This window comes from Rhinolophus sinicus, linkage group LG01 (genome assembly GCF_036562045.2).
Source record: "Rhinolophus sinicus isolate RSC01 linkage group LG01, ASM3656204v1, whole genome shotgun sequence".
Taxonomy (NCBI): domain Eukaryota; kingdom Metazoa; phylum Chordata; class Mammalia; order Chiroptera; family Rhinolophidae; genus Rhinolophus; species Rhinolophus sinicus.
In genome coordinates this window covers 63829310-63851668 of record NC_133751.1, presented here as the reverse complement: position 1 = coordinate 63851668, position 22359 = coordinate 63829310, and the positions used below count along the sequence as shown (strand labels likewise).

The window sequence follows — 22359 nt, the reverse complement described above, 5'->3', positions numbered from 1 at the left end:
TTATCATTGCCATTGTCTATTAAGAAAAATCAACTAATCTGAGAATATATCTAATCTAATAAGAAAGTAAAAAAAATGACAGGATAAAAAAGAAACAGAAATTATTATCTTTCCTACATATTAGCATTAGCCATTTAGAAAATATATTAGAAAAAAATCCAATTGACAATAATAAAACATAAATTAACTAAGAATAACATTTTTTAACAAATATACTCAGCATATTAAAAAAAAATTCCAAACATTACTGAGGGACATAAAAGATGACCAATAAATTTACATGAATACTTGTAACAACTACTATTTATTTGCTGAATGTTAATCATGGGACTGAATTCTTTATAAATGTTATATCATTTACTCGTCTCAACAACTTAGTTCAGTAGTTTTGTTTATCTTCATTTACAAGTGAAGACACTAAAGATCACAAAGGACAGATCACTTGCCTAAGGACATCCAGCCTTTAAATGGTGAGGACAATATTCAAGTCCAGTTTTGTCTGGCCCAAGACCTGGGCTTTTAGTCACTATGTAATACTAAAGAGATTGAAAATTAAAATGGGTGAAGGAACCAATCAAGTAACATCTCTTATGAATATAGATGCAAAAATCCTCAACAAAATACTAGCTAAGCAAAGCAAGAGCATATTAAAAGCATCACACTCCATGACCAAGTAGGATTTATCCCAAGAATATCAGCATGGTTCACCACACAAAAGTCAATCAGTATAATACACCACATTAATAAAGGAGGAAAAACCACATAATCATCTCAGTTGATGCATAAAGAGCAATTTTTTTTAAATCCAACATCTTTCCATGATAAAACACACACAGAAAACAAGAACTAGAAGGCCACTTTCTCAATCTGATAAAGGGCTTTAATGAAAAAAAGCATATTGTACTCCATAAGGAAAGCTTTCCTCTTATGATCAGGAACAAAACAAGAACGCCCACTTTTACCACTTTAATTCACCATTGTCCTGGAATTTCTAATAAGAGTAATTATGCAAGAAAAATAAATAAAAGGCATCCAATTGGAAAAGATTAAAACCATCCTTATTCACAGATGACATGATCTTATGTATAGAAAAATCCTTTAAAAACCACGAAAACAAAAAACCTATTAGAAATAATAAGTAAATTCAGCAGAGTTGCAGGATACAAAATCAACTCACACAAATCATCTATATTTCTATATACTACCAATAAACGATCCAAAAATAAAATTAAGGAAACAATTTCATTTATAACAGCATCCAAAAAAATAAAATACCTAGGAATAAATTCAACCAAAGGGGGTGGTAGTAAAAAACTTGTACACTAAGAACTACAAAACATTGCTGAAAGAAATTAAACAGGACATAAATAAATGGACAAATATCCCACATTCATAAATTGTAACACTTACTAGTCTTAAAATGGCAATACTAACCCAAAGCAATCTACAGATTCAATGCTTTCCCTATCAAAATTCCAAGAGGCTTTTTGCAGAAATGGAAAAACCAGTCCCAGAATTCATATGGGACTTCAAGAGGCCCTAAATATTTAAAACGATATTGAAAAAAGAAAAACAAAATTGGAGAACTCACACTTCTCAATTTCAAAACTTACTATAAAACAACAGGAATTAAAACAGTATGGTACTAGCATAAGGACAGACATATACCAGTGGAATAGAATTGACAGTCTAGAAATAAACCCTCACATCTATGGCTGTAATGAACTAAATTGTGTACCCTTCAATTTCTTATGTTGAGGCTCTAACCCCTAGTACCTCAGAGTATGACTGTATTTGGAGATCAGGCCAAGAGGTAATTAAATAAAAATGAGGCCGTTGGAGTGAGCCCTGATCCAATCTGACTGGGGTCCTTATAAGAAGAGCAGAATAGGACATACAGACAGAGACACCAGGGATGCACCCACACAGACGACAGGCCATGTGAGAACACAGCCAGAAGATGGCGATCTGCAAGCCAAGGAGACAATCCTCAGGATAAACTAAACCTGCTGACACTTTGATCTTGGACTTGTAGTCTTCAGAACTGGAAGAAAATAAATGTATGTTGTCTTAAGCCAAGTTCACTTGGAAGAACAAATATGTGAAGCAGTCACAAATTATTTTTAAAGCAAAATAATGAAAGGGATATGCTCTATAACATATTAATGTGTATTATGAAAGTACAACAATAAAAAAGACACCAGAGCAGATAATTTTTTATTGATGAAACAGGAGTGAAATATCCATAAACAGACTTACGTATATATTAGAGACTGGTATATGGAAAAGCTAGTATTTTTAAATCAGTGGAGAAATAATCATTTTTTTTAAATAGCATTGGAATATCTAGTTAACCTTTTAAAAATAAGATTAGGTTAGATTCATAGTTCACACCATATATCAAAATAAAATGCAGAAATATTAAAGCTTTAAATGTTTTTAAAAACACATACACACAATCAGACTACATAAAGAAGATACACAAATCAATAAGACAAACCAATACAAAAATCGGCAAAAGATGTGAATGGTACTTCATATAAAAGGATATCCATATGGCCAATAAGCATCTATAAAGGTGTTCCACATCATTAGTCACAAGGGAAATACAAATGAAAACCCCAGTGAAACCAACACAACAGAACAACCAACAGTAAAAGGCAAGCACGTGGACCTCTTTTACACACTGCTGGTAAGTGTAAGTTGGTACTACCATTTTGGAAAACTGTCTGGCAGCACTTGCTAAATCCAAATATAAGCCTGTCCTGTGATCCAGGAATCCCACAATCTGATATATCCCAAGAGAAATGAGCACTTATGTCCACCAAAAGACATGTCCAAGAAAGTTCTTAATAGTTTCACATGGTAAACAAACCAATGGCACTCAACATCAGAACTGACAGTATGTGGTATACTACAATGGAATACTGCACCGCAATGGAAAATAATTATCTACTTCTACATGTAAGTATATGAGTGAATTTCACAGGCATCATGTGAAATAAAAGCAGTCACAACAAGAGTCATGAAATGTGTGATGTTCAAAAGCCAGAAAAACTGAGTTATGGAAACAGTGATCAGAACATTACTTAATTTTGGGGTAGGATATTCATTGGGTGGGGACATGGGGAACCTGCTCAAGTTTGGAAACATTCTACATCTTGATCTGGGGGGTGTATACATAAATGTATACATACGGAAAAATTCATCAAGCTACACACTTAAGTTTTAACTCTATGTAAGAAAAAAAGGAATACACATACCAAAAATACTAAAAATTATGTGAGGAATATTTGTATAATCTTAAGCAACCAGGAAGGGCTTCTTAAGCATGACTTCAAAGACAGAAACTGCACAGAGAAAAATAAATTTAACTTCATAAAAATAAAAAATAAAACTTCTACATGGCAAACAAGCCAGGAAAAATTGTTTGCAATTTACATTGGAAACTCTCACAAATCAATAATGAAAAGATAGGAGCATGACAAGGACATCCACAAAAAATAAATACAAATAGCCATTAAACATATTAAAAAAAAGAATACAAATTAAAACAAGATGCTAGTTTTCACTTATCAATAGGCAAAAATGAAAAATATACACAGAATTGGTTTTGGTTTAGGGAAACAGCACTCTCATATATTATTGGTGTAGCTATAAATTAGCTCAACTTTTTAAATATACTACTTTCAAAAACCAAAATGAGATATTTCCTTAACCAAGCAATTCCACAACCAAAAATTTATCTTAAAGAAAAAAATACGACAAGCTTGTAAAATGTTAGTACAACAATGGTCAATGCATCACTGTTAAAAGCAATGAAATAGATTAATATAATAGATTACATGTAAATTTTAAAATAGTTACTGTTTATGAAGCACATATGAGCTAATTATATATATTATATAATTTAGTTGTCACAAGAACTCTGCGAACTATTATATTATTCTCATTTTCATCTGCAGATAAGAAAATTGAAGGTCAGAGAAATAATGAGATTTGCCCAAGCTCAACAATCTAGTAAGTGGCAGATACAGAATTAGAGCAAATTTGGGCTGACTCCAAAAGCTAGTGTTCTTTAATTTAGATTACATTTAATGGCAAAGAAGAAGATTTTATACCATAATGTTAAATGAAAATGCAGTTTATAGTTTGGTCACCAGGAGGGAGGAGGATTAGGAGGATGAGTGAAAAAGGTGAAAGGAATTGAGAAATACAAATTGCCAACATTAAAATTGTCATGCGTATGTGAAGTACAGCTTAGGGAATATAGTCAATAATATTTTAATAACTATGTATGGTGTGAGATAGGTACTAGACTTATTGGTGGTCACTTCATAAGGTACACAAATGTCTAATTACTATGGTGTACACCTGAAACTAACATAATATTGTATGTCAACCATAATTTTAAAAAAACATTTTTTAAATTTTTTTAAAAGAAAATGTAGGGGTGGGGCAATTAGCTCAATTGGTTAGAATGCAGTGCTCTTAACAACAAGGTTTCCTGTTCGATCCCCATATGGGCCACTGTGAGCTGTGCCCTCCACAACTAGATTGAAACAACTACTTGACTTGGAGCTGATGGGTCCTGGAAAAACACACTTAAATAAATTTTAAAAAAAGAGAAAAAGAAAATGCACTTTATAGAACAGTTGCACAGTTTGATTCTATTTTGTGAAGTATACACATACCTATAGATAGTAGACATACAGATTTGCATGGGGAATATTCTAGAAGAATATAAATCAAAATGCTAATAAAGGTTATAACTCAGATGTGACTTGGGAATTTTTTTCTTTCTGCTTATTTTTCTTACTTTTCTACAATGATAACATTTAACTTACAAATGAAAAAAAAATCAACAAAACCAATGCCTCTTTGAAACTGTAAACCATAGCTGTCATCTATTTTACTCCAAATGCATTGTCCATTTGCTCCACTCATCTTTAAATAAATAAAGCAGATGATTCATACATTTATACTCAACAAGCATGTCTTGAGCACCAACAGTGTTCTAGGTCCTGTTAAATAACTTTACTTCAGCGCACCTTCATTCTCTTCTCTGCTTCTAAATATGGCACCAAGGGTACACGCTTTCCTTCTCAAACTTTAATCAAAACTATTTGCGTTTGGATTTTAAGTCTTAGCTCTAATTATTGAATGCAATTAAACCCATATTAAAGGAATATCTGGCATCATACTGCCAATCCTTGGCCTGCCTCAGAGATTTTAGGCTTTCCAGAGTCAATCAAAAGTCTCATCAACCACCACCTCTGTACTGCCTTACTCTGGAAATTAGAGACCATGCAGGTCTGAAGTGGACTCTTAAGGTTCATTTCAGACAGGGAAGGCCAGATCTCAAAACCTGGACCCCACTGGCCACCATCGTCAAGTGCAAATTCCCCCACTTGTTAAATATTCCTTCTCCTATTTTTCCCCCACCTTCCTTACTCTCTTTTTTTCTGGAACTCTAATTCCCTAACCCTCTCTTCTGTTATAAGATTATTGGGGAGTGTGATTTTAGAACCCATTCTCACTAGATCCCCTCTCCTCCCTCTAGCCCTCCAGCTATATATGTTTAATTCAACAAGAAAACACCTTGGGGCTTGAGTTTCCACAGCCAAGACAGCTCTTCCCAGAGGGGATGGGAAAAAACGTTTCACCCTTCTCTTGAGAGAGAGAAGAGCAGCTCTTGCAGCCATGAATTGCTGTTGGCCAGGGGAACAGCAAAACTCTCCTCTCTGCACTCTTATTGTGAGGAAAGATCCGTATGACTTTGGTAACATGAGTGTTAGGAGGACTAAACTCTTTTTGGTACCACGAAAAACAGCCCCAGCACTGTTTATAACGGCAGAAATGTAAAAATGTTTAAAAAAAACTAAAAGTAAAAATACATAATTTGACCTTGTCACCCCAATACCGATTAGAGTTGAAGGAAGAACATTCAGCAGGACCATTTACTAGCACAGCGCCCAGCACTAACACACTCTTATTGTGCGAGAGACAATTGTGATTAGACCCGTCAGTGGTGGATGACACGCGGATGTGATGTAATGGCAACAGCTACCTCTGTTCAGGTATGCGGCCCTCCTGTTTTCATCGGCTACCGTTTTGCTGAGTAGAGGAGTGGTGGTACCTGAACGATTCGATTTCACACACAGCGCTGTGAACCTCCGCAGGAAAATGAGAAGGGTACTGTTCTAAGGCACCATTCACAGAGGCCTGCTGCCCAGCCTCTGGGCGGTGGCGATGCCAGCGTGTGGTCATCACCTGTTCTCAGAAGAGTATCCGCCCTTGCTCACGACCACACCGCGCGTTGGTAGAAGCCCTCTCTAGACTGTGCCCAGAGCTGAAGGCAGCCCTTCCCGCGGCAGCCCCGGTGCTCGGCTCACGCCCAGGCGTCCACTCATGTGCCAAGAATTCATGCGCAGAAGCCCGCACAAAGCCTGTGGGTATCGTTGTCGTGGTTCCCAGAAGGTCACCTAGACAACCCAGCCTGGCACCACCCACAGCGTCTGGCAACCTAGGCTAGTCAGGGACAGGCAGAAAATGATAAAGCCTCCAGGTGAGGCTCCACCGGAATCCTTGGGACCTGAAAGCACAGCCAAGCCCTCAAATAACAGCCACACAGATCGCCAGGAGGACAACTGGCAGAACCTGGACAAAAAAGAGGCAGATAACCAGAGTGATCACAGAACAGCTAACCAGGCCGATGGAAGAGTGTCCAGCGAGGCTGTACCCAACATATTTGGCCAAACCGACCACAAATTATCTGAACGCACTGCGCACAGAACATCTGATGAGACTGACCTCCAACCATCCCACCATGATGATGTTGCTGATCATAGAACTGCTTACTGGGTTGACCAAACAATGTCTGAACAGATGGACAACAAGTCATCTCACCAAGCTGATCATGTAGAGTCTGAACAGACTGACAGCCAGATGCCTGTCCTATACGAACAAAGAACTTCTGGACAAAGATTGTCTAACCAGGATGAAATAGCTTCCGGGCAGTTTGTCCGCAGGATGTCCAGCCCAGCTGAGAGCAGAGCTTATAAACAGATTGACAGTAGATTGTCTACCTCCTCTGCCCGAAGAGCCTCTGAACAGACAGACTACAGAATACCTGGCCAGGCTCAACGAAGAACTTCTGAACAGATTGACAGCAGATTGTCCAGCCTGATTGACCAAAAAACTTATGATCAACTTTTCAATGAAAGATTATCTGATCAAACTGGTTACAAAACACTTGCAAAGACTCATCACATAGTGCATGACCAAGCTTCTGAACAAGCGGAACACCAGGCTGCTGACCAAACTGACAGCGGTGCCCATCAGCTTACATTTGAGTACAGTGAATATGCCCAGGCTGACCACTTAATGTACAACAAGGCTTATGACACAAAAGACCCCTGGCTTGATTATGGAGAACGTGACCAGTATGGTGGCAGAATATTTACCAGCATGGAGAACAGAAATGCTGACTTCAGAATACAACCCTGCAAATTTGAAGTTAGCCAAACAGACCTCAGCATTTCCAAGGTTTCGAGTACAACTGACACTGAAAGTGGAAACTTTCTGCAAACATTGAACTCATTGGATACCAAATTCATAAGTAATTTCCAAGCACCAGAACCAGGTGTTTCTGCAAGATTCCCTTCCTTATCAACCAACTTGGACTATATCATCAATCAAGAAAAAATTCAAGTCACAGAAACCAAGCCTGTAGGTTAAAGGGGCATTTGATACCTTCCTGGGAGGTTGGAGGCCTGTGATGTTGGAAGTGGGGGGCAGGGGGGGAGTTGGAGGGGTACTTATTGGATCAAGGATGAGGAAATAAACCTACATGTTGTGATATGTGTGACCTGTAGGATTCAGGTAGGACAGGAGAAGGGTGGGAATAAAGAGACGTGTTGCTTTCTCTGCTACCTTAAGGCCATTCAGGAAGGATCAATTCAGAAGAGCTGGGTTTTAAGTCCTGGTTCTGCTGCTAACTCTAGGACACTAAGTCATTTCTCCTCCCTGGGCTTCTACCAAAGGAAAGAAATTTAGAGTCAACTGGAGATCCCTGTGAAGGGAGAATTTTTTGAAGTAGGTTGGAGAAGCCTAAGATATCTGCCAGGACTTGAGGTGCATTGTATTGCCTGGAGGGTCAGCCAGGTCTCTCCTAATAATGTGTCTTCAACTCCTGGTGTTCAGATCCCATCAATACCAGCTTCCACTGATAATGACAAAAATAAGAACGAAACTTCATGGGGCTTTTTTATTTATTAAAGACTCTTTGGTGGGTGGGGGGGATATTTCCATTTCAGGATGATATTTCAGAATACCAAGGAGAGAGTTCTCATGCACACAACGAAACTTACAGGAGACGATTCCCTTCTATAGTATATCAAGATCCTTATCAAATTTCACTACAATACATGGAGAAACACCACATTCTGCAAATATTCCAGGTAAACTTTTTGTTCCCTTTAATTGTGAGTTTTTAGGTAATTATAATGTAAAAAACAAACTTTGACCTTGCTTTCAAGAGGTACAAGAAAGGGCCTTTGCTATAAAAGGGATATAATCTTATCGAGAAGTCAGTTAGTGCATTAAGATTACCATATTTTGCCATGTATAATGTGCACTTTTTTGCCCAAATTGGTGAGGGAAAAATAAGGATGCGCATTATACAGGGGTAGTACTAATTCCATGTCTTTATAAATGTTTTTATTTCTTTTATTTATGCTTATGAATTAAAAGTGTAACTCTAGAAATCAATAACGATATCCATATGCAAAATAATACCCTGGAACATGATAATCGGTTTTATTGAACTTACAATGAACTTGTAACAACAAAGAGTTCTTGGCCTTCTATGATGGGTAAATACCATAAATTTGTTACCGGTACATAAAATGTTTTGTACTTTGCATCTCTTCTTGTCTTTTATAATTATTTGTTACATAAAATTTCTTGTACCATAATATGTTAAAAAATAAATGCTAAAATTCCTTTATAATACAAAAAACAAGTACCTAAATGTAAACAAATAAAAAATTGAATTAAAAAATTGAAACAAAAGATTTTTTTCCTTGAAAGTTTGGGCCAGAAACATGGGTGTACATTATACACAGCAAAATATGGTATTAACCAAATGTAGTAAATTATAAATACCAAATGAGTGCTACCATGATATGAAGCCATTCAGAGGGATCAGATAAGTTGTTTATAGAGAAAAATTGGGCCAAGGGCTAAAGTTTGAGCCAGACTAGAAGGAAGGACAAAATACTGGCAATTGAAAAAGAGAGAAAAAGACTTTCCAGATTGAATATAAAACTTTCAGAAGATAACCAACCTGTGACTAACTAACAAACCATATTCTTTGGGGAGAATAGTAGTTAAGAGTTGCTTCTAATTCTTGAAATTACAAATTTTACTGACCTTAGGATATGGGGCTGGAATCTTCTTCAAAATATGACATCCTTGGCTATATAGAATTACAAGAGATTATCACATTTATAAAATGTTTGTTGTTTGGAGGGTTGTTTTTGTTTTCCTGACATATTTATTTTTACATTAATATTATTACCCAGCAGGGTACATATATGTATATAATACATGAGTACATGAAGTAACTTTATAGTTAGAAAGGTATAAAATAAGAATGACCCACCTCAAATGAAAACATTTAAACTGGAAAAGTTTAAGTTTCAAGAAGTAGGGTAAAGTAGAAAGAGCACAAACTTTACAAATTTAATCTAATGCTCCAACCTAACTTTGCCACTTTTCATCTTTGCTATTTGGAGAAAATTTTGTAACTTCTGTGAATCTCAGTTTCCAAATATAAAATAAGAATAAGTGATATTTACTCCGTTAACTGCTCTATGCCTTTTCTTTCTCAAAATGTTATTTTTATGGGAGAGCACTAATGGCTGGGTTTTGTGGCTTTAATCAAAGAAGAGCTGAAGGATGAAAGCTGTTGAAGAAAATAGAATTCTAATCATTCTATAAGTACATTTCTTCATCTGTCAAGAAAAAAAATACTTATGCATTCAATGCTATTATAAGAAAAATTAGTTACCCTATATGTATTCAATAGAAACATATATGAAATACATAATGGGTATGGGTACATTAAACAGACCTTGAATATTTTATACCAAAAATTTGTCCTATTGTTATTCCTTACAAATGAGAATTGTGCTTACTTTATTATAATTTTGGGGGTTATTCAACAACAAAAAAAGTATAGTAGTGAATCTCTGAAGTTTTATATATCCTTTCTAATTTATTATTACAATTAACATCATTTTAGAATCAAATGCCTCAGAAGGAAGATTCTATGTAAAATCATATAGTCTTTTTAAAATTTTACTCAAAATACTTTTCTCTAACTATCCTTCAAAGCAAATAATGTTAATTTCTCAGGCTAGCAAAATCACCATACTCAAAACAAAAACTTTCTCTAAAACTTTCTCACTACCTGTTTGATCTTGGAAACTAGAAAAATATCCATTGCTGCTTACCGTGTTTCCCCCAAAATAAGACCTAAGCAGAAAATAAGACCTAGCATGATTTTTCAGGATCACGTCCCCTGAACATAAGCCCTAATGCGTCTTTTGGAGCAAAAATTAATATAAGACCTGGTCATATTTTGGGGGAAACCCAGTATTACTAAATTTTTATTCCTTTAAATATTACCTTAATTTGCCTAATTTTATCAGTAGTGAGAAATTAATTTGACACTTTGTAGAGATATATGAATTTTTTTTAAGTGCTAGGATGCATGTTACATTAGTGCAAATGATCGCTCCAGATATAACCCAACCACATAACTATAGCTCAGAACCATAATGCAATGCCCTATGCTCTCTCTCAGCAGATCACTGAAAACTTAGTCTATGAAAGGCCAGAGGACCCCCTGAGTTTTATGCTGTTTCAGGTATGGAATAGGAGAAAAAGAACAATATTTTTGTTCTGTTTAGTGTAAATATAGCACACATACTATTATATAAAACAAAATATGTACAATGCAGTGAATTATTATGAAGTAAGCAAACCTGTAACTACCATTCAAGTTTAAAAAATTAAAACATTGCCAGCAATCCCAGAAGGCCTTTCTTTCCCTCAGTTGTTACTCCCCACAAAGGGACTATTATTCTGACATTTATGATAATGACTTCCTCAGTTGTCTTTATAATTGTATACTAATCATGAATCATGAAACACTCTTGTTTAAATTCATCAACTTTTTCAACTTTCTATAAAGGGAACCATATAGTAGGTATTCATTTATATCTGATTTCTTCTGCTCAAAAATATGACTGTGAGATTAATCCATGCTATTGCATGTGACTATAGTTCATTTTCATTGCTATATAGTATTCATTGTGTGAAATGTCACGATTTATCCATTCTATGATGATTGTGGATATTCACATTGTTTCTGGCTTGGAACTATTGCAAAATTTTTCCAATAAACCTTTGTGTACATTTCTCTTGGTGCACATACGCACATGTTTCTCTTGCATATATACCCCGAAAGTGATTGCTGGATCACAAAGTATGTGTTTGCTCAGCTCTGGTAGATTATTTCAAACAGTTTGCCTACATGATTGTGCCAATTTACACTCCTAGCAGCAATGTGTCTTAGAATTCCAGTTGTTTTACACCTTTACTACTTACATCTAACACTTAGTTTTATAGTCATTTTAGCATTAGCCATTTTGATGGTGGCTAGTTATAAATCATTGCAGTCTCAATTTTCTTTTTCCTGATTACTAAAGCAGTTGCACACTTTTCATTTGTTTATTGGCCTTTTAGAAATACTTTTTTTAATTGTATTGTTTGTCTTTTTTATTCATTTGTAACAATTTTCTACATATTCTGGTTGTGAGCTCTTTGTTGACTGTGTTTGTCACAAGTATCTCATTCCACTCTCTGCCTTCCCTTTTTATCTCTTAAAGGAATCTTTTGATAAACAGAAATTCTTAGTTTTTATATAGTCAAGTTTAACAGTCTTTTAATTTATGATTAGTACTTATTTGATCCTGTTTTAGAAGTCTCTCCTTCCCCAAGCTCCAGACTATAATCCCCTATATTTCTTGTAGAAATTTCTTTGTGGGGCTTTTTGGTGGGGAAAGGTGTTAAATTTTGTTTGTTTGTTGCCTTTTACATTTATATCCAATCGATCTATAATTGATTTTGTATAGGTTGTGAGGTCATGTCAAGTTTCATTTTTTTTCAAGTAGACATCCAACTGACCAAGCACTTACTATAAAAAACACCATACCTTCTACACACTGCTCTTTATTTGATTCCTATGGTATATTTCTCTATCATTACTCTAATATGAGACTGTGTCAATTAGTATGCCTTATAATAAGTCTTAATATCTATCAGAGTAAGTCTTCACATCTTATTCTTCTTTAAAAATATTTTGGATGTTTTTAGGCCTGTGCATTTACATATCAGTATTTAGAATAATTTGTCAAATTACAGAAATGAAAGAACAGGACAAAACTCCAGAAAAAGAACTAAACAAAATGGAGACAAGCAATCTATCTACCAGATACAAAATTCAAAACTCTAGTTGTAAGGATGCTCAATGAATTTGGGAGAATACATGAACTCAGTGAGAACTTCAACAAAGAGGGAGAAAACATAAAAAAGAACCAGTAAGAACTCAATAACTGAACCAGCAAGAATACAACAACTAAAATGAAGAATACAATAGAAGGAATCAACAGCAGATTAGATAAAGCAGGGAATCGAATCAGCAATCTGGAAGACAAGGTTATGGAAAACACCCAGTCAGAACAGCAAAAAGAAAAAAGAATTTTTAAAAATGAGGATAGTTTAAGGAGATCCTCATACATACAAACATTTTCATCATAGTGGTCCCAGAAGGAGAAGAGAGGGGAAAAAAGGGATTGAAAACCTTTTGAATCTTCAAACCTTTGAAAAACTAATGACTGAAAACTCCCCTAACCTGGCAAAGGAAATAGACATACAAGTAAAGGAAGCACAGAGATCCCAAACAAGATGAAACCAAAGATGCCCTCACCAAGACACATCATAATTAAATGCCAAAAATTAAAGACAAAAACTCTTAAAAGTAGCAAGAGAAAAGCAGTTAGTTATGTAGAAGGGCATTGCTGTAAGACAATCAGCAGATTTTTCAATAGAAACTGTGCAGACCAGAAGGAATTGGCAAGCAATATTGAAAGCGATGAAAGGTAAAAACCTACAACCAAGATTACTCTACCCAGCAGGGTTATCATTTAGAATCAAAGGAAAGATAGTGTCCCAGATAAGCAAACTGCTGTAAACCAGTATTACAGGAAATAATAAAGGGACTTATTTAAGTAGAAAGAAAAGATCAAAAATTAAAATAAGAAAATATAGGAAAGAAAAAAGTCTCCCTGATAAAGGCAAACACTTAGTAAAAGCAGTGGATCAACCAATTACAAAGCTAGTACAAAGGTTAAAAGATAAAAGTAGGAAGAGTTTGTGTAAATGCAACGATAAGTTAAGGGATATACACAAATATACACAGAAAGAAGATAAAAATAATGACAAAAACTTAAAAATTGGAGAGGTGAGTAAAAAAATGTAATGATTTTAGAATGCATTTGAACTTAAGCAACCATCACCTTGGAATAGACTGCTATAAACATAGCTTAGTATACATGAAGCATGTGGTAACCACAAACCAAAAAACAAGATATACAAGAACTAAAGAGAAAAGAAAAAAAACATAACACTTTAGGAAGTCATCAATATACAAGAGAAGAGAGCAAGAGAATAAGAAAGGAACAGAGAAGAACGACAAAAACAGAAAACAACTAAAATGGCAATAACTATATACCTATCAATAATTAGTTTAAATGCAAATAGACTAAATGCTCCAACCAAAAAACATAGGGTGGCTGAATGGATACAAAATAAGACCCAGCATATGCTGCCTGCAAGAAACCCATTTCAGATCAAAAGACACACACAGACTAAAAGTAAAGGATAGAAAAAGATATTTCATGCAAATAGAAACAAAAATCACTGGGGTAGGAGTATTTATATCAGACAAAATAGACTTTAAAATAAAGACTGAAACAAGAGACAAAGAAGGGCATTATATATAATGATAAACTGATCAATTCAACAAGAGGCTATAAATCTTATAAATATCTATACTCAACATAGGAACACCTAAACATATAAAGTAAATATTGACAGACATAAAGGGAGGGAGCGAACAACAGTAATAGTAGGGGACTTTAATACTCCACTGACATCAATGGATAAATCAGACAGAAAATCAATAAGTGACATATTAGACCAGATGAACTTAGTAGATATTTTTACAACATTTCATTCAAAGCAGCAGAATAGAGATTCATTTCAAGGGCACATTAAACATTTTCCAGAATAGACCAAGTGTTAGGCCAGAAAAGAAGTCTCAATAAATTTAAGAAGACTGAAATTATATCAAGTATCTTCTCCAATCATAATGGTATGAAACTAGAAGTCAATAACAAGGAGAAAACTGAAAAACACACAAACACATGGAGGCTAAACAACATGCTATTAAACCATGACTGGGTCAACAAAGAGATCAAGGAGGAAATCAAAAGATGTTTTGAATCAAATGAAAATGAAAACACAACAACCCAAAAATCTATGGGACACAGGCAAAGCAACTCTAAGAGAGAAATTCATAGCAATATAGGCCTACCTCAAAAAAAACAAAACAACAAAAACTCAAATAACCAATCTAACCTTACACCTAAAAGAACTAGAGAAAGAATAACAAATCCAAAAGTGAGTAGAAGGAAGGAAATAATAAAGATCAGTGAAAATAAATGAAATACATAGACTTAAAAAAATAAAAATAAAAAGATCAATGAAACCAAGAGCTAGTTCTTTGAAAAGATCAAATAAAATTGATAAACCTTCAGCCAAGCTCATCAAGAAAAAAAGGGAGAAGGCCCAAATAAGTAAAATCAAAAGTGAAAGAGAAGTGACAACTGACACCACAGAAATACATAGAATTATAAGAAAATACTATAAACAATGATATGCCAACAAATTGAACAACCTGGAAGAAATGGATGCATTCCTAGAGACATAAAATCTTCCAAGATTAAATCAGGAAGAAACAGAAAATCTGAATAGACTGATAACTAATAACAAAATCAAATCAGTAATCAGGTTGTGTTCTCTTAATCAATCTAGCTAGAGATTAATCAATTTTGTTGATCTTTAAAAAAAAAAACAGCTTTTGGCTTTGTTGATATTCCCTATTGTTTATGTTTTCAATTTCTGTTTTGCACTTATCCTTATTATCTCCTTTCCTCTCCCTAATTTTGGTTTACTTTACTCTTTCTTTTCATCTTCATAAGGCAAAACCTTAGATCATTGATTTTAGACTTTTCTCCTTTTCTAATATAGACATTTAAAAAATGTTTCCCTCTTCTTTAGTTGCATCTGCTTTAATTGCATCTCACAAATTTTGATATGTTATATTTTCATTATCTTTTCTGACAATCTTTGCTTTTTAATTGAACAATATACACCAGGCATTGGCAAACTATGGACCATCTGATTTTAACAGCCCACAAGCTAAGAAAGAATTTACATTTTTTAAGTGATTGAAGAAGGAAGAGGAAGAGAGGGAAGGAGAAGGAGGAAAGGAGGAGGAAGGGGAAGAAGAAAAAGAGGAAGAAAGAGAAGAGAAAGAAGGGAAAGGGAAGGGGGATTCAACAGCAGCAACACAGATAGTGTCTTGCAACACCTAAAATATGTATTATCCAGCACTTTCAGAAAAAATATTTTGACTTTAAATAATTATATGTATATCAATAGATAATTGGATAAAGAAATTGTGGTACATTTATACAATGGAATATTACTCTGATATAAAAAAGAATGACATCTTACCATTTGTAACAACATGGATGGACATAGAAAATATCATGCTAAGTGAAATAAGTCAGAGAAAGACAAATAACTTATGATCTCACTTATATGTGGATTCTAGAAAACAGAATAAATGAGCAAACAAAACAAATAGATACAGAGATACAGAGAAAAAAAACTGATGGTTGTTAGATGGGAGGGGGTTGGGAAATGGAGAAGGTGAACAGATTAGAAAGTACAAATTGGTAGTCACAAAATAGTCATGGGGATATGAAATACCCTATGGGGAATATAACCAATAATGTTGTATAGATTATGCAGGGTGCCAAATGGGTACTGGACTTACCATAGGGATCACTTCATAGATTGTGTAGATGCCTGATCACTGCACTGTACACATTTATTTTTTAAAATGTATTGTGGTAAGAACATTTACCATGAAGTCTACCCTCTTAACAAATTTGTAAGTGTACATTACTGTTGACTATAGGTACATGTTGTACAGTAGATCTGTAGACCTTATTCATCCTGCTTAACTGAAATTTCATACCCGTTAACTAGCAACTCCCTATTTCTTCCTCCCCCTAGCTCCTGGCAACTGCCATTCCACTCTTTGATTCTATTAATTTACATTTTCGATACCTCACATACGTAAGTGAAATGATGTGATATTTGTCTTTCTATGACTGGCTTATATCCTGATGATTAGTGACATTGAGCATTTTTTCATGTATCTGTTGTCCATTTGTGTGTCTTCTTTGGGGAAATGTCTATTCAAGTCCTTAGCCCACTTTTAAATTATTACTTGTTTTGTTTTGTATTTTTTTTGGTAAGAGTTCCTCATATATTTTGGAGAATAACCCCCATCAAATATAAGGTTTGCAAATATCTTCTCCCATTCTGTATGTAGCTTGTACATTCTGTTAATTGTTTCCTTTGCTGTGCAGAAGCTTTTTAGTCTGACGTAGTCCCACTTGTTTATTTATTTATTTTTGTTGCCTGTGCTTTTGGTGTCACATCCATGAAATCATTGCCAAGACCAATGTTATGAAAATTTTCCCCTATGTTATTTTTCTGGCAATTTTACATTTCGGTCTTACATTTAAGTTAATCCATTTTGCTGATTTTTGTGTATGGCATAAGCTAAGGGTCTAAATTTTATTCTTTTGCTGGTAGATATAGAGTTTTCCCAGCACCATTTGTTACAGAGACTATCCTTTCCCTCTTGTGTATTCTTGGCACCTTGTTGAAGATCAGTTGAATATATATATATATATATGGATTTATTTCTGAGCTCTCTATTGTGTTCCATTGGTCTATATGTCTGTCTTTATGCCAATACAATACTAATTTGATTACTATAGCTTTGTAATATATTTTGAAATATGGAAGTATATGTCTCCATCTTTGTTCTTTCTCCAGCTTAATTTGGATATTCAGAGTCTTTTGTGATTCCATATGAATTTTACAATTTTTTTCTACTTTTGTTAAAAAAAAGTTCCATTGGGATGTCAGGGATTGTACTATATTTGTAGATTGCTTTGAGTAATATGAGCATTTTAACAAAGTTAATTCTTCCAATCCATGAACATGGGCTGTCTTTCCATTTGTTTGTTTCTTATATAATTTCTTTCAAAAATATTTTACAGTTTTCAATATACAAATCTTTCACTTCCTTGGTTAAGTCTATTCCTAAATATTTTATTCTTTTTGCTATTGTAAGTGGGATAGTTTTCCTAACTTCCTTTTTGGATAGTTTGTTATTAGTGTATAGAAATGCAACTGATTTTTGTATGTTGATTTTGTGTTCTATAACTTTACCTAATTCATTTATTAGTATGTAGGGCTTTCTATAAGATCATATCATCTGCAAACAGGGACAATTTTACTTCTTCTTTTCCAATTTTGAATAACAATTGGGTCAAAGAAGAAACCAAAAAGGAAATTAGAAAATACCTCAAGACAAATGAAAATGAGAACACAATATACCAAAATTTATTGAATGCAGAAAAAAAAAGCTTTAAGCGGGAAGTTCATTGTAATAAACACATTTTAAAAAGAAGAAAAATTTCAAATAAACAACCTAATTTTTACCTGAAGGAGCTGGAAAATGAACAAACTAAACCCAAAGTTAGCAAAAGGAAGGAAATAACAAAGATTGGAGCATAGGTAAATAAAATAAAAAATAGAAAAGCAATAGGAAGGTGAAACTAAATGTTCGGTTTAAAAAAAAAAAAGATAAAATTTGCAGGCCCTTAGTTAGACTAAGACAAAAAGAGAGAAGACTCAAATAAAATTAGATGTAAAAGAAGAGACATTACAATGGATGCCATGGAAATAAAAAGGATCATATGACACTATTTACAATTCATTAAATGACAACAAATTGGATAACCAAGAGGAAATGGATAAAATCCTAGAAACATATAACCTGCCAAGACTTAATCATGAAGAAATAGAAAGACTGAAGAGACCTATAACTAGCATGGCAATTGAATCATAATCAAAGACCCTCCAACAAAGAAAAGCCCAGGACCAGATGGCTTCATGGTGAGCTCTCACAGAGTTAAAGGAGAATTTACATCAATTATTCTCAAACTCTTCCAAAAAACTCAAGGGGAAGGAACACTTCAAACTCATTGTGTGAGGCCAGCATTACCAAAACCAGACAAAAACACAAGAAAAAGTCAGACTAATATTCCTGATGAATATAGATGGAAAAATAATTTTAGATTGTATCCTGGACATTGTGAATATAATGTTGTATAGACTTAGTTCTGTCATATTCCTCTGCTGAAGGTTGATGTTTTTGTTTTAGCCGGCAGTTAACATGGTTAGATTCAATCTGTAAGCACTCTTGCCTTCTGTGATTGCTGGGTCATAGCTCAGGTCAACTCTTGAAGCCTTTGCTGCACTACTTTGAATCTGTCTTGTGAGTGCACGATTCAGGTCTCAGCCTGAGTCTTATGCAAGGTTCATACACAGAATTGGAGAATCTCCTTCCCTTTCTAGGTTTCCCCTCACTCTTCAGCATCTGGCCATACTTGACCAGGCTAGTTCTCTTGATTCTTCATCCAGAAAGAGTGGGCTTTCTGTCAGAGTTTTAGGTGTTTCTGTGAGTTTTAGGCACAGCTGTGGCTATGACTACCATTGGGTCAGTTGCAAAAAATGAGGAATTCATCCCATGTTGGTAAGTTGCTCCAATTTTAGACTCGCCTCCAAAATCTGTCTGTCTTTCCTTAGTTCCAAAACCTTCTGGTTGTTGTGGGATATTTTTGTTTTGATTTGATTATTGGTTTAGTTGGGGTTTTTTTGGGGGGGGGCAAGGAGGAAGGGGGGATTGTATTTTGCCCATATTACACAGTTCTTATTTGCAGGATTTATTTTTCAAATGCTTACTCTTGCATATAGGAAGCAGATCTTTCTATATATAATATATGCATTTAAGGTTTTATTACATAAATTTAAGTATGTAGCACTTTCACTGTATGTAATTTAAAAATAGTTTCTAATTTTCATTATGATTTCTTCTTCAACTCCTGGAGTTTTGAACATTAGAATATTTATATAAATCATCAAATATCGGATTTTCTAGTTCCCTTTGGTTAATGATTTCTGTCAATTGCACTTTACTCATAGAACAAGACTTCAAATCTTCTAAATGTGTTGCCTTGTTTTATGATGCAGCATATGGTTAATTGCTGTGAATGAATTAATTGGGGTTGAAGAAAAGATTTATCCTGCAATTATTGGAAAGTGTTCTAAATATATCCATTAGGTCAAATTTGCTAAATATGTTGATCAAGTCTTCCAATGTGCTTGTGGATTTGCCTAATCCCTTATTGTTCTGTCTATTTATGCTGTGTCTAGGTAGCTGAGGCTATGTTATTAGGTGCATGTTAATTTAGAATTCTTATACCTTTCTGGTAAATTGAACTTTTTGTCATTAAGAGGTATAACATAAACTCTAACAACTCTGTTCAGTATTTTTATAGCTATACCAGATTTATTTTAGAGTGTTTAAATGTGTATGTTTCTATTTTTGTTCCTTTTAACTTTACTCTCTCTGTAAGTTTTAGATGTCTTTCTAGTAAGTAGCATATAATTTTTAACATTATGCAAATCTGACAAGCTTTTAATTGCAGCATTTAGTCCACTTGTTTTTGATGTTATTAAAGGTGTATTTGGTTTACATCTACTGTCCTACCATATGCTATCTCTGTCCTAAATGTTCTGTCTTTTTCCCTCTATTTTTTGCCTTCTTTTATCACTCCATTTTTCTATAAGCTTAGAAGTTGTACTCTCTTAATTTTGTGGGGAGGGGTTTCACACTGGGGTGACTTTTTAAAATTAATGACTTTGTTGTTAGAGTAGTTTTAGGTTTACAGAAAAATTAAGCAGAAAGTGTAATGAGTTCCCATTTATTACTTTCCCATTCTCCTATTCCCTACACCTCGTTTCCTCTGTTAATAACATCCTGCATTAGTGTGGCAAATTTGTTACAGTCAATGAGCCAATATTGATACATTAGTAACTAAAGGCCATGGTTTACATAGGGTTCTCTCTTTGTGTTGTACATTCTATAGGTTTTGAAAAATGTATATGATATCTATACTTACTATATCTATAACTATAGTATCACACAGAATAGGGTCACTGCCCTAATATCCTCTGGTTCCTCTAGAGATTACAACACGTATTCATGACTTATCGAAGTCTAAATTATTTGTAAGAGTTCAGTACAAGGACTTCTGTATTCTAAATTTGTATGTATTTTAATATCACAAGACATGATAATTCCAAGTATACCAAAATTGTAAGTGGAAAAAAATTCTCTCTCATTCTCCTCAGGTACAAGAAATGATAAAGGACAGAGATAAGAGAGAGACCTACAAAGAATGAAGCGCTCCTCAATATTATTTACAGCCATCAATGTCAACACTGTGTTCTGTGTCCCACTCTGAAAAATGGTTTTTGAATGGTCATTAGTAATGACTCTGCCTAAATGTGTTCTTAATTTTTAAGTAAAAATCAATAGGGTATCTTTCTAAAATTCACGTAACAGTTACAGATACCTCTAGCTAAACATATGAAAATATACACGTTATACTTATCCATGCATTGATATTTCAATACTCATTCCTCCTTAGTGGAACCAATCCAATTTGGTACATGAAGGATTACAGTAGCTTCTTTCTAATATCTGTTTAAAGAAGTGATTTGGGAATTGAGCAGCTACAGGTTACTGTTACATCTGTGCATTACCCTAGACTGCTGAGTATGAGTCAACTGCATTCTATTAGTGATCTTAGCAGCAAAGGTGTATAATTGATCGTTGGTATTGATTGAAGATGTCCAATAAGCAACTGGAAGTAAAGTGTCTCTGCCTAATTTCCCCCAAAAAAAAAAAAACCTACTCATTCCTCCAAAGTACTGAACAATGACAAGTTCACAAATCCCAAAGAGGATCGAGAAAAGAATATTAGCAACTTGTATGCAATTCTCCTAAAGCATTTAAATCTATCATGTCTCCAATCTGCTTATAAAATTTTCAACCAGAAAATGTGTGGAAAATAATTTGAACAACAGTTTTTTTTCTCTCTTAATGGAAGATCATCATTGTAATAACTCTTTTCTTGGTTCTTCATACCTCCAATATATGTTTACTATTTTCCTCTTTGACCATGCCTGTTATACAAGTGTTCTGCCACTAGCGGATGTAATTTAGTCTATTCCTAGGGACAGCTCCCTTCTGACTTTTAAACTACAACATTCAAACAAGTATACTACTCTGTACACACCTGTGGGAGAGGCAGAATGTCACTTTCTCATTACCTTTATCCCCTGAATAGTATCTACATCATGTGGCATGTATAACCAGTTGAACTGGTATTTAAAAACAAAAAGCCTTAATAAGATCTGTCTGGTATGAGAGTATCTGCCCAGCAATCATAACTGAGATGATCATCTGATACTGTTATACTTTTGTGAGTTGAATCTTTCATTTAATTTCTATTTGGACATTAAAGCAGACTTGATTCTTTATATTATTTAACTGGTGACTTGGTGTGATTATGTGTTTGCATTATAATGAATTAAGTTTCTGCTTGAATAATCATGCACAAATCTTATGTTTTTATACCTGAATTTTATTTCTAGTAATTGTACCAAAATAAATTCCCTACTTATAACTTTAAAGTGTATTTAGTATTTCTTTCAATTATCCACAAAATGTTCATGTGCTCAGACTCAATAAATGTTCTCCACTTGGATAGGTGGCTTATGTGTTGACTGGGAGCTGACAAAACTAGGTGAAAGTTGATAAATTTGCAAGGAACCTATGGGAAAAGTTTTAAGTGACGTGAATAAGAATACAATTAATCAGTGGGTTGAACAAAATAACCCAGAGATTGAAAGGCCAACAATATTATTAGTGATTAAAAACTT

The 22359-nt window shown here is 34.3% G+C and overlaps 1 protein-coding gene across 1 annotated transcript; it reads left to right on the top strand.

Annotated features, from left to right (window-relative positions):
• The first annotated feature begins 6552 nt into the window (after positions 1–6552).
• TEX55 (testis expressed 55) lies at positions 6553–21308 on the top strand. Its single transcript, XM_074340632.1, has 4 exons — positions 6553–7731; positions 8319–8462; positions 10874–10936; positions 20764–21308. The coding sequence occupies exons 1-4, from the start codon at positions 6553–6555 to the stop codon at positions 20812–20814; spliced, it is 1437 nt and encodes a 478-aa protein (XP_074196733.1). The 3' UTR covers positions 20815–21308.
• Positions 21309–22359: the final 1051 nt, after the last annotated feature.

Coding starts and splice junctions, on each gene's coding strand:
- TEX55 (XM_074340632.1), top strand. CDS start 6,553: ATGATAAAGCCTCCAGGTGAGGCTCCACCGGAATCCTTGGGACCTGAA. Junction 7,732..8,318: donor AAGTCACAGAAACCAAGCCT/GTAGGTTAAAGG, acceptor TTTCCATTTCAG/GATGATATTTCAGAATACCA. Junction 10,937..20,763: donor TGAGTTTTATGCTGTTTCAG/GTATGGAATAGG, acceptor CATTCTCCTCAG/GTACAAGAAATGATAAAGGA.